This window comes from Mus caroli, unplaced genomic scaffold, assembly GCF_978045245.1.
Source record: "Mus caroli unplaced genomic scaffold, Mus_caroli_1 scaffold_11, whole genome shotgun sequence".
Taxonomy (NCBI): Eukaryota; Metazoa; Chordata; class Mammalia; order Rodentia; family Muridae; genus Mus; species Mus caroli.
This window is the reverse complement of record NW_028227266.1, coordinates 6,475,002-6,487,485: the sequence shown is the minus strand read 5'-3', so window position 1 is coordinate 6,487,485 and position 12,484 is coordinate 6,475,002. Positions and strand designations below refer to the sequence as shown.

Genomic DNA, 12,484 nt, shown 5'->3' with positions numbered 1-12,484 from the left:
TTCTTTGTTGTTGCAAAGTCATTCTGTGTTTCAATATTTCACTGTTCCTTCCATCACTTCACTGAGAGGAAAATCTGCTTCTTCTCAAGGCTTTGCACTGCTCCTTTGTGCACATCCCCAGCTCTATCACCTTCAAAATAGTCTCTAACTTTCTTTTTTTTCCCACATTTTTTATTAGATATTTTCTTCATTTACATTTCAAATGGTATCCCAAAAGTCCCCTATACCCTCTTCTCCCTCCCTGCTCCCTTACCCACTCACTCACACTTCTTGACCCTGGCATTCTCCTGTACTGGGGCATATAAAGTTAGCAAGACCAAGGGGCCTCTCTTCCCAATGATGGCCAACTAGGCCATCTTCTGCTACATATGCAGCTAGAGATGCGAGCTCTGAGGGTACTGATTAGTCCATATTGTTGTTCTACCTATAGGGTTGCAGATCCGTTCAGCTCTTGGGTACTTTCTCTAGCTCCTATATCAGAGGCCTTGTGTTCCTTCCTATAGAAGACTGTGAGCATCCACTTCTGTATTTGCCAGTCACTGGCAAAGCCTCACAGGAGACAGATATAATAGGGTCCCTTCAGCAAAATCTTTCAATCCTTTCAGCAACCTGCTCAGTAAAAATGCTCATATACTGTCTTAAAAATTCCATTCACGTGTCAAATTTTTAAAGTACTCTAGCTCACTGTTCCACTCTGTAGTTCATAGATATCTTGATCATGAAATCCAGAAAATAATTTGCCACATATGTGTCAATTCATAGATTAGTAACTGAAAATAATCTAGGTGTATATTCTTTATGCAATATAGAAACAATTCTAAAACTTGCATAGTACATATTATAGAATATGAGTTTAACCACAAAAAAGTCACTGTTGTTTACTTTAATGAATAAAATGTAAATAGGCATACATTTTAATTCACTTAACATTGATTTTTAGGCATAATGAACTAATGAGACATTTCTCCTGAAATCATATTCTGGTTATTTCTTGAAAACAAAACCTACTCGGTATTTGTCTACCTCCATGTCTACCAGTTGTCTCTGTTCCATACTATCACTTAGAGATTAAAAAGAACTAAACTTCTGTGAGTCACTACCACTCTGCTTCATCACCCACCCCAAAGCAATGTAACTCTACTCTCGTTTTAATTCTCACAGAGCACTATGTATACTTCACTTTTGGTGAATAAGCTCACGGTCCCCATAGTTCCACTATTCCAGAATGCTCTGCATTCTCTTGGTCAAAATGTGAGCTGTTCAAGAGAAAGCATTACATGTCTTGCACATTGTAAGGTTTCTGAGCTAGAGCATTAACTGTATCCACCTATAGCTCTTTTATTATCACTGGTATCGTGTCTGCCTGTTGCTGCTTCTGCCTATTAGTTGTGATTGATTTTAACAACCACAGTTCATATTGACATTCATAACTTTGTGTCTGCTTCTGATTATTTTTCCTTTTCAAATAAAATATAATGCTAATTGAAAGTTGCCTCCAGGCACAAAGTGTCAGAAAAAAATATAAAACATAATTAAGTTCTTCTACAGAAATTCTAGAAAATAACTTGTATTCAATAACTTTCTGCTTGTCAATTTTCATTACTAAGTATGTATTTTGTTTAGGCAAACACATCATCTCATGAGATCCACATTGGAAATCTAATGTCTCATGGCTGCTTATGATTCTCTGCACTTAGTTTTTTCTACTGTCTTGCCTGTAGGTCCCCCAGGGCCACCTGGAGTGGTCATAGTGGAGGAGATTACGGAAAGCACAGCCACTCTCTCATGGAGTCCAGCAACTGACAACCATAGCCCCATCTCTTCTTACAACCTTCAGGCTCGCAGCCCCTTCTCCCTGGGCTGGCAAACAGTGAAGACAGGTAAGAGGTCCGCAGACTGACACAAAACCAGCATCTTGAAGCAACAGGTGCATTTACTTTAAAGCTCACTCAAAATCATTTGTCAACTGTAGAAATCCATTATTCTTTACAACATTGATCACAGTGAACTACTTCCCTGTGCTTTCAAAAAGCAAACTCCCTTCCTCTCTTCTATTCACAGTTGTTTTTTTTTTTAAAGAGGCCACATTGTGTGTTGAACTAATTTTTTTTAATTTGTGTGTTGAAATAACTTTCAGATTTACAGAAAAAAAGTTGTAAAAATTACATTATGCACAAAATCTCTGTGGAGCCATTCCCCAGCTTCCCTCAATTATCACAGTGTATATGACTCAAGAACAGTTATCAAACCAGAAATGAGATGTTGAGCAATGCTCTTGGGTAAGCTCCAGGGCTCTCTGGGAATTCATCAGTGTGATATACAGTCATTTTCAGGATGCAGCTCTAGAGAATTTTTTGCATTCTATTATATAAACACATATACATAGTGAAAGATTAGGATATAGACTGTCCACATCTCAGAAACTTCTGCTGTGTCAGTTTTATTTGTAAAATGAAAATCTAGCATGGCTGTGTTTCCTAAAACATTGGATCATCTTAATGTGTGTTTTTAAACATATTTTCTGTTTTACTTTTATTATTTTATTTATTTTCATCACTAGTAATTTCCTTTGAATGTTATAAAACTAACTTTCCCCAAACTTTGTAATGTTACTGGACTTGTGGAAATGATATGGAAAGTCACACTCCCCAATAGCTATTAGATATAGCATTACTTTCAAATAAGCTCTAAGACTAGAAGGAAAGTTTTCAGAAGCAATTGTCTACACAGAGTGGGGATGAGTGTTTCTGCTGTATTTTAGAGTTAATTCATCTGCTTAGAAGTAAAATATAAAAGTCAGCCTAGACATGGTGGTAGATCCCTACAATCTCTGTCTTTGGAAAGCAGAGGCAAGAGGACTACCTTACATGTTAATCCAGCCTAGGCTACATAAGAAGCTTGGAACCAAATTTGCTACATATCAAAAATCTATCTCAAACAAGAGCAAATAAGTAATGTGAAAATCATCAAGATGATGTATGAGTTCATTAAGAATGAAACTAAAATGCAATGCTGTGGCTATGGAGTGGTCTATGGTGTCTAAGTAAATGGAGCTTTGGCATATTTAGTTTCACTCAGAATACAATTAAGTTGACAGAAAGTATTTTTTTCTACAGAACATAATTCAAATCTTACTTAACTAGGTTGCTGCATGAACTTAAAGCATCACTATGGTTATCATTATAGTGTGCTATGTGTATACACATTTCCCATAAATATTTAAAGCACTAACCTCATTCTGTATAGAACAATTGTAGCCCCAAAGAAATGAGAGATATGATCTGGTTAGTAGATATTGGAAGAACACGAATTCAAATCTCATAAGCAGATTGATTTCAGAATTCCCATCTACTCTTGCCCAGTTTTCAATCTTAATTTTACTGTGATTCCTCAAAGACTTTGCTTTGAAGCTATGACAGAATCAGTTGTGTATCTGCTGTATGCTCACACATGCCACCCTCCTGCCACTGCATGTCGCACAGCCTGATGAACTTATTTCTGGGAGAGATCCTTAAACGTACATGTATGTTTCCTGAGTCACTCAATGATTTTCTAACCCAGTCTTTCTTATGGTCTGCCTGGTACAGCCATGAGTTCATGTCTCTTAGCTAACTTATTCTCTGATTCAGCCATTCATTTTGTTATTGTTGTTCTCTTGATACATCTGTTTCTACAGGAGGTAGGAAAGATTAAGAGGAAAAGTTATTTTATGTTTGTTGATAATTCTATACTGGAAAGCTATATCTTTTCTTTGTAAAATAAATTTAATACTGGAAATACTTTTAAGTTATAGCTCTGATTTAATTTCCTTTGTGGAAGTATTTATTTTTAAAAACTAAGATTATATTTTATTTGTAAAGAAATATATTTTTCAAAATTATAGCACTATTTGTATTCATTTTTTTTCTACCCTTTGTAGAGTAAAGAATCATTTTGTAGAGTGAATCAGTGCAAATTCATCAGATTACTTTCTCCAAAACTCAGAATTCATTGAAATAGTGGTAAAGGCACACCATCCCCAGGACAAGTGCACTAAAGAGTCTTCAAATCCTTGGTGATCTAAAGAAGCTGTTGTTAATGCTTCTTGGCTTTAGCCTTGTATGTAATCTAGCCATAATTTTAATGCCTCTAATGGGAAAAAAGGTCCCTATCTGTGCGGCACTTTTATGGGGAGTTTCTTGGTTTTTGAAATTGTTTTCATAATCTAAAATAACTCAAGTAAATAACTTCTAATCCTGATATATATATATATATATATATATATATATATATATATTAGAAGAAGTGATGAGTATACAGTTTAAATTTTTGATAAGTCAATATAACTTATAAGCTATTTAAAAACATTTAACATTCTTTTATGTACCAAAATGAAAGTGAATTCCTTACTTTTGTTAATTAAAACAAAAATTTGAGCACGGGCCTTCTAACTAAGCATATCTTAGAATGGGCTTACATATTCATGTTGTAGAATTGGCTTATAAATTCTTTTGTCTGCAAGGAAAATCCAAAAATTAAGTAAGAATAATCTGTATATTTGGAAAAATATGAAACTATATTTGAGAGGGGCAAACAATTTCATCTTTGAGTCTCGTTTCCAATTAAGTGAATTAAATGTACCTTAAAAATGTGATGTTCTTCATGCTACTGAAAATTATTATGTGATCTGGTTTTTTTTTCTGTGTGTATTTAAGATTATCAAATCACCCATGACCACAAACATCACTGATCTTTCTTTTATAACTCCAGGATGTCTCTGAAACATTTACCATTGGTTTCTATTGTTTGTCTATGGGTATGTTTTCTATGAGCCAATTGGTTAATTAAATTCTGCAGTTGACTAGCTTGTCAAATATTTTATTGAATTCTTGGATGTGATGATTTTACTAGAAAATCCATTCCAGTGGTATCCTCCTCTTATTCAGCATTGGCTGTCTTTAAATACCACTATTATTTTCCCTGTGATTCATGTATTTTCCTTGAAAGCAATCTATACCCATGGCTCCAGCAACAATATTTTTTATAAAAGGATGGCAGTGAAGCTGTTAAATATTTTTACCTGGAAAGAAAAACATCCATTATCTTTAATCTCTTCAATATTCAAAACCAAATTCTTGACAAAATTGTTTGCTTGTTTTTAAAAACTATGTTTCAACTAATGTTTTAAAAAGTATATTCCTTATGAATAAACAATACATTTAGAGTTACCTAATTAATTATATTATAAATTGATATATAAGTTATGCTTAAAATACTGAAACATGAGGCTGGTTAGATGGCACAATCACACTTGCTGTGTAAGCTTAGAGACCCGAATTCAAATGCTGAACACCCACATGGGACCTGGCTGCACATGCCTGTAATTACAGAATTGAGGGACAGAGACAGGTAGATCCTGAAAGCTCAAATCCCAGACCTCACCAAGTGGTGATATTCCAGTTCATTGACATGCCTCATCTCAAAGCAGTAAGGCACTGAGTGGTAGAGGAAGACAGCTTATATCATTCTCTGGTTGCTATAAGTGTGTGGTATGTGCACAGGCACATAGGCACCCCATGGCAAATCACACACATACACACACATACAAATCAGAGAATATATAAATTCTAAGAAAATATATATAAACCAGAGATGAATATTAAAGTCCAGCAGTGGAATACTCTAGTTGCAAAATCACATGGCAAAGATGGACAAGGGAAAAGTGGCCGAGAAGGAGTAATCCATGTAAAGAAATGAAGTCAAGTTTTCCTTTCCTGGAAAACAGAAAGTATACGAAGGGAGAGAGAGGGTAGGTTACTGTGCTTGTGGTATTCAAATGTCTACTTAGAGCTGAAATCTATCATTGGTTTTAAGGATATGAAGGTCAGTGCCAACCTGCAGAATTAGAGTGTCAGTGGTGGGGCAGCTCCTATGGTATGATAAGAGTGAATGGGACACAACTGTACAGACAACTACTAAGAAGTGTCCTGCTCTGATTGAATCAAAGCATAGTACAAAAATCATTCCAAGAAGAGATCCAAGCTTGCCCCTAATTCTTACATGCTATCATTTCTAATTAATATATATTCCTAATTTGTTATTGTGGACAGGAGATAAAATATATTTGTAAGAACAAGAAACATCTTTTGAAATTGCCATAGGAATGGAAAAAAATTTTTTTTCTAGTATGAATTAGCCTCTTTTCTAGGGCTGAAGATGAGGAAATCTGTTTTAGTGTAGACAATGTTAAGTTCTTCAGTAGCCAGATGAGAAGAATTCCAATGACCTGCAAACAGCATAAGCATATTCAGTGTTCACTTCCTGAAAGATCACTTTACCTTAGTAGTGATAGTTGAGGCACATAATCATGTATTACAAGAAAGTAGGATCTCACATAATCTCATACAATGAGGAAGTAAGGACTGTTAACAGTGACATCACTGACCAACATATAGTGACAGTATTTCTCCAGCCTCTTCATGGTATGAAATATGCTTCTCTGTAGTCCCAGAAGTCATCACAGGAGACATGGAGTCAGCAATGGCTGTGGACCTAAACCCCTGGGTAGAATATGAATTCCGAGTGGTGGCCACCAATCCAATTGGGACAGGAGATCCAAGCATTCCATCTCGAATGATCCGCACAAATGAGGCAGGTAAGAGCCATGGCATGAAACCCCTGTTCCATATATTTCTCATCATTCTGAAAGCAAGTTGAATTAGTCACAATTGTTTCATGCACTCGTATAGTATCCTAAAATTGCATCCTTTAAGATAATTATTTTGTTTACCTCCCTTCCATCCCTATTTGTCACTTCTTCTATAAACAAGCTTTCATGAAATCTTCAGTTTTCTCCCACCCTTGAACTGTGTTTAAGTTCTCATGAAGCAGAGGCAATTAATCTATTCTTCTAAGAAACAATAGAATTCAGAATAGATCAACTCACCATCTTATTTCTCAATGATTGTCCTTGCCTTTAATTATATTATAGTTCCTTAGGCTTTTTTTCTGCTGCCTTTACCACCTAATCTACACAAATTACACTTTGAAAAGACAGACAGATCCTGTTTGACCTGATGCCTTCAAGAAGTCTGGTGCATGAGCCACCCATCTGCTTCATAGCTTAGGAAATCAAACAGTTGCTAGCCATTCAGAATAAGAATGCCTAATTGAAAAGCCACCATAATTACCATATAAAGGAAAGTAATAGCTTTTCAAAGAACCTAATGATGATATCTTGCTATCATGCAGAAGGAACCATTAGTAATAGGATCTAATGTTTTGTTATTATGATGGTTTTGAGGGGTGGGGAAGAGTCTCATAGAGCCCAAACTGGACTTGAATTTCTTAATAGCCAAAAATAACTTTGAATTCCTGCTCTAATTTTTCCCATGCCAAATATCCAATTCTTTTATCTACTCCTTATTCTTCTGTAAAATTCTATATTAACTTCATAAAGTAGACAATTTCAGAAATACTATATGTTTAAAGAATGGTAATTCAACTCTTTCTCAACTGATCTTGTCATATTGTATTCTTATATCATATTATCAAACAGATATATAACAAAATACATAAGTATATCATATATTAAGAAAATAGCAAAGACACATTTTAAAGGAAAATGAACGTAAAATATTTGACATTTACAGTATGACCACAGCAGAGAAATACAGAGGGAAAGGTTTCAGATATGAGGGAAGATAAACACACTTTAATGTTTTTTATATTTTTTCTTTTATTAGATATTTTCTTTATTTAAATTTCAAATTTTATCCCCTTTCCTTATTTCTCCCCTGAAAACCTCCCTATCACATCTCCCCTCTCACTACTCACTAACCCACCAACTCCCCCTTCCCTGTCCTGGCATGGAGCTTTCATAAGGCCAAGGTCCTCTCCTCTCATTGGTGTCCCACAAGGCTATCCTCTGCTACATATGAGGCTGAAACCATGAGTCCCTCCATGTGTACTCTTTGGTTGGTGGTTTAGTCCCAGGAAGCTCTGGGGATACTGGTTAGTTCAAATTGTTGTTCCTCCTAGGGGGCTGCAAAACCTTTCATCTCCTTGAGTCCTTTCTCTAGCTCCTCCATTGAGGACCCTATGTTCAGTCCAATGGATGTATGTGAGCATTCACTTCTATATTTGTCAGGCACTGGCAGAGCCTCTCAGGAGACAGCTTTATCAAGCTCTTGTCAGCAAGCACTTGTTGGCATCCACAATAGTGTTTGGGTTTGGTAATTGTATATCGGATAGATCTCCAGGTGGGACAGTCAGTGGATGACCTTTCCTTCAGTCTTGGCTCCACACTTTGTCTCTGTATCTCCTCCCATGGGTATGTTGATTCCATTTCTAAGAAGGAGCAAAGACACTTTGGTCTTCCTTCATCTTGAGTTTAATGTGTTTTTCAAATTGTATCTTGGATATTCTGAGCTTCTGGACTAATAGCTACTTATCAGTTATTGCATATCATGTGTGTTCTTTTATGATTGCTTTATCTCACTTAGGATGGTATCCTCCATATTTGTCAAAGAATTCCATGAATTCATTTTTATAATAGCTGAGTAACACTCTATTATATAAATATACCACGTTTTCTGTATCCATTCCTCTGTTGAAGGACATCTGGGCTTTCCAGCTTCTGGCTATTATAAATAAGACTCTTATGAACATAGTGAAGCATGTGTCCTTACTACATGTTGTAGCATCTTCTGGGTATATGCCCAGGAGTGGTACAGCTGTGTCCTCAGGTAGTACTATGTCCAATTTTCTGAGGAACTTCCAAACTGATTTTCAGAGGGATTGTACCAGTTTGCAATCCCACCAGCAATGGAGAAGTGCAAGAACTGCAAGTCTCTGAACAAAGAAATCGAAAAAGATCTCAGAAGATGGAAAGTTCTCAAGTGTTCATGGATTGGTAGACTTAATATAGTAAAAATAGCCATCTTGCCAAAAGCAATCTACAGATTTGATGCAATCTCCATCAAAATTCTAAATCAATTCTTCATAGAGTCAGAAAGATCAATTTCCAAACTCACCTGGAATAACAAAACAAACAGGATAGTGAAAACTGTTTCAACAGTAAAGGAACATCTGGGGGAATCACCATGCCTGACCTCAAGCTGTACTACAGAGCAATCATGATAAAAACTGCATGGTACTGGTACAGTGGCAGGCAGGTAGATCAATGGAACAGAACTGAAGACCCAGAAATGAACCCACACACCTATGGTCATTAAGGAACTAAAACCACCCAGTGGAAAGAAGACAGCATTTTCAACAAACTTTCCTGGTTCAACTGGAAGTTAGCATTCAAAAGAATGCAAATCAATCCATTCTTATCTCCTTGTACAAAGCTCAAGTCCAAATGGATCAAGGACCTCTACATAAAACCAGATACACTAATAGAAAATATAGTGAAGAAGAGCCTTGCGCACATGAGCACAGTGGAAAATTTCCTGAACAGAACACCAATAGATTATGCTCTAAGATCAAGAATTGAAAAATAGGACCTCATAAAATTGCAAAGCTTCTGTACCACAAAGAACACTGTCAATAGGACAAAATGGCCAACAACAGATTGGGAAATGATCTTTACCAACTTTAAATCCAATACAGGACTAATATCCAATATATATGCTTGCCTGTTACAGTGAAGTGGGGAGAATGAGCTTTGCCCACTTTATTCTGCTTGTGCTTGAACATCAACTTCAGCTTGAGCTCCTAATGGCATAGAAGCAAGTGTCGAGTTATATATATATAACACAAGAGGGTAGACTCCAGAAAACCGAATAACCCTATTAAAAATTGGGGTACAGAGCTAAATAAAGAGTTCTAAACTGAGGAATACCGAATGGCTGAGAAGCACCTAAATTTTTTCAACATCCTTAATCATCAGGGAAATGCAAATCAAAACAACCCTGAGATTCAACCTCACACCAGTCAGAATGGCTAAGATCAAAAACTCACTTGACAGCAGATGCTGGTGAGGATGTGGAGAAAGAGGAACACTCCTTCATTGCTAGTGGAATTGCAAATTTTAAAATATTATCCTCAGTCATTATGCACGAGTCTTGACAAGGAGAACACGGAACATCAAGATGTCTATTTTCTCCATAATTCTGTATTATTCTGTATTTGACATGTAAAATGATGTCAGATACTAGCTCTCAACTTATTTGTTTTATATGCATATATTACTAGATTTGTATTTTATGTTTTTTTTTTTTTTTTTTTTTTTTTTTTTTTACACAGTACCCTTCTAGGTTGACCTGAAACTTGATATACAACTCATCCTTCCCTAAAATCCATATGTCTCCTACTTCGGCCTTCCTAATTCAGAAATTATAAGCATTTCCCACCACACTTGGGTATAATGTACTTTAGCAGGTTCACCTAAAAGAAAAGAAGGAAGGAACAAATGAAGGAGAGAAGGAAGTAAAGAAAGGAAGTAGGGCAGAAGGGAGGAAGGAAGACACAATAGATGCTTAGTATTATTTCTGTAGAAATACAGCAACTTAGAAGATAGAAAAGGAAAATACTCTAAATACGATACAAAGTTACCCACAGAAAACTCAACCTTTCTGTTTTGTAACTTACTTCTTTTGATATTTTCTCTTCTTTAAATTGTGTGAACTCCCAAGTGAATATTAATTGCTTGGTTAGATTTTCAATTTCATTGTGTCCAGGTGTTCATTAACTAAAACCATAACAGATTAGTCATTCTTTCTTTTATGTGCTCACTGTTCGAAAACAAAATGATAGCCAACTGTAATACAGGCATGCATTTTCTAAGAACACTGCCTTATTTTGCATACTGCTAATTGTGTTTAATCAAGGACAAAGGTTAGTATGTAAATTGGAGGCTGTCTATAAATACACATTTTTAACATCAACAATCCTTTTGGCATCAGTAACCCTTCTAAACTTCTTAAATATAAATCTTCTTGAACTATGAAAAATTTGTTAGCAAATCGCCAATGCATTTTAATGTGTTTGAGTTAAAATCGTTTCAGGTGTTGCATTTCCAAGACCTCATCCAGCTATTGAGCTACCTTAGTCATGAACTTCTATCTTGAAATTTTACCCTATCTGCATACATGACATACTTTATTCCATTAAAGTCTTATGGAAGAAGAAAGTGATTATCTTAAAAGTGCACAAAGAGCTTGCCTGTTACAGTGAAGTGAGGAGAATGAGCTTTGCCCACTTTATTCTGCTTGTGCTTGAACATCAACTTCAGCTTGAGCTCCTAATGGCATAGAAGCAAGTGTCGAGTTTTTCAGCTGTTTCCTCAGGCAGCACAGATTAAACAGACACCAATATCCTGAGCCAGCAGACTCCAGTGACACACTCTGCCTCCATTAAGTCCCAATTTTATACTCCAAGAGAAAACTGTTCTAATGGACCAACTAAAGTTTGAAAATGGACAGTTATAGGAGCTATAGGAGCTGTAGGAGAGGAAAAACAGGTCTGAACATTAGGATGTTGAGATTATGAGCTTTCCTAAATTTCTCTTCATAAAAAAAAAAAATCTAAATTTCAGAGAGAAACCTGAATTAAACATCTCTGTTAAAAGTACTCTGTCCCATACAAAGAAAGGAAGGAAGAAAAGGAGGGAGGGAGAGAGGGAGGGAGCAAGGAAGAGAGAGAGAGAGAGATTCAATTTTCCTGTAGAATATGTATGTATATGTATATGTGTGTGTGTGTCTATATATATGTGTGTGTATGTATATACATATTTTTTCTAGTCATCAAACATGTTTGATAGTCATTAAAAGTAACTAATTGGATAGGGTATGCTGGCACTAGAGAACATTGTCAAAGTATGTTATGTACTTGTATCAAGGGGGTCAACATAAGACTCAGTACTTTGTAAATGAATATGAACCAATAAAAAGCTTTACACCAAAGAAGAATAAATTGATTCAGCCCAAATTCTTAGTATAAGGAGGTCAAACTAGTATAGCAAATGGCTATTTTTACTTTGGTGTGCATTTATATTTATGGAGCAATTTCAATTTTCTTACAAGTTTTAATTAGATTATGCACACAGAGAAAAAGATATAAATAGATAACATGTTTAATTAATGAAATGTGCTGTTCTTTCACACTAATGTGTAAATTTGGAACAGTGCAGTGTGAATGTTTTGTTATTTTAAAAATGTCACAAGAGAGATGACTATGGATTAGGAAATACATCTTTAAAATATGAGATGGTTGAAACAGAAAAACACAATGAATACAATAGTAGCAGCTGTTTCTTTTCTTGAATCTCAACATTCTGCAAATTACATATGAGAAACCTCCAAAGAGAGTTGCAGAGTGGGAGGGAGTTAGAGTAGCTAACCATGTAACATGTCTTTACACAGTGATATATATGTAAAGTTTGTTGAATTAAGTGAGTTTAGATTTTAACTAATATTCTGTTGTGTCATTTACTAACATACTCTATACAGGCAAGGGTTTCTAAGTCTTTCTTATACTTACTTATCACTTGAGAAAAATA

At 35.6% G+C, this 12,484-nt stretch overlaps 1 protein-coding gene across 5 annotated transcripts in view; it reads left to right on the top strand.

Annotated features, from left to right (window-relative positions):
* The window catches only part of Cntn5 (contactin 5), a 1,232,986-nt gene that overhangs the window by 1,142,296 nt on the left and 78,206 nt on the right, over positions 1 to 12,484 (top strand). For all 5 annotated transcript variants that reach the window (XM_021171282.3, XM_029481828.2, XM_029481826.2 and 2 more), the window contains 2 exons: positions 1,722 to 1,880; positions 6,485 to 6,634. In XM_021171282.3, the coding sequence (XP_021026941.1) occupies positions 1,722 to 1,880; positions 6,485 to 6,634 (309 nt within the window). The remainder of the gene's footprint in view (positions 1 to 1,721; positions 1,881 to 6,484; positions 6,635 to 12,484) is intronic.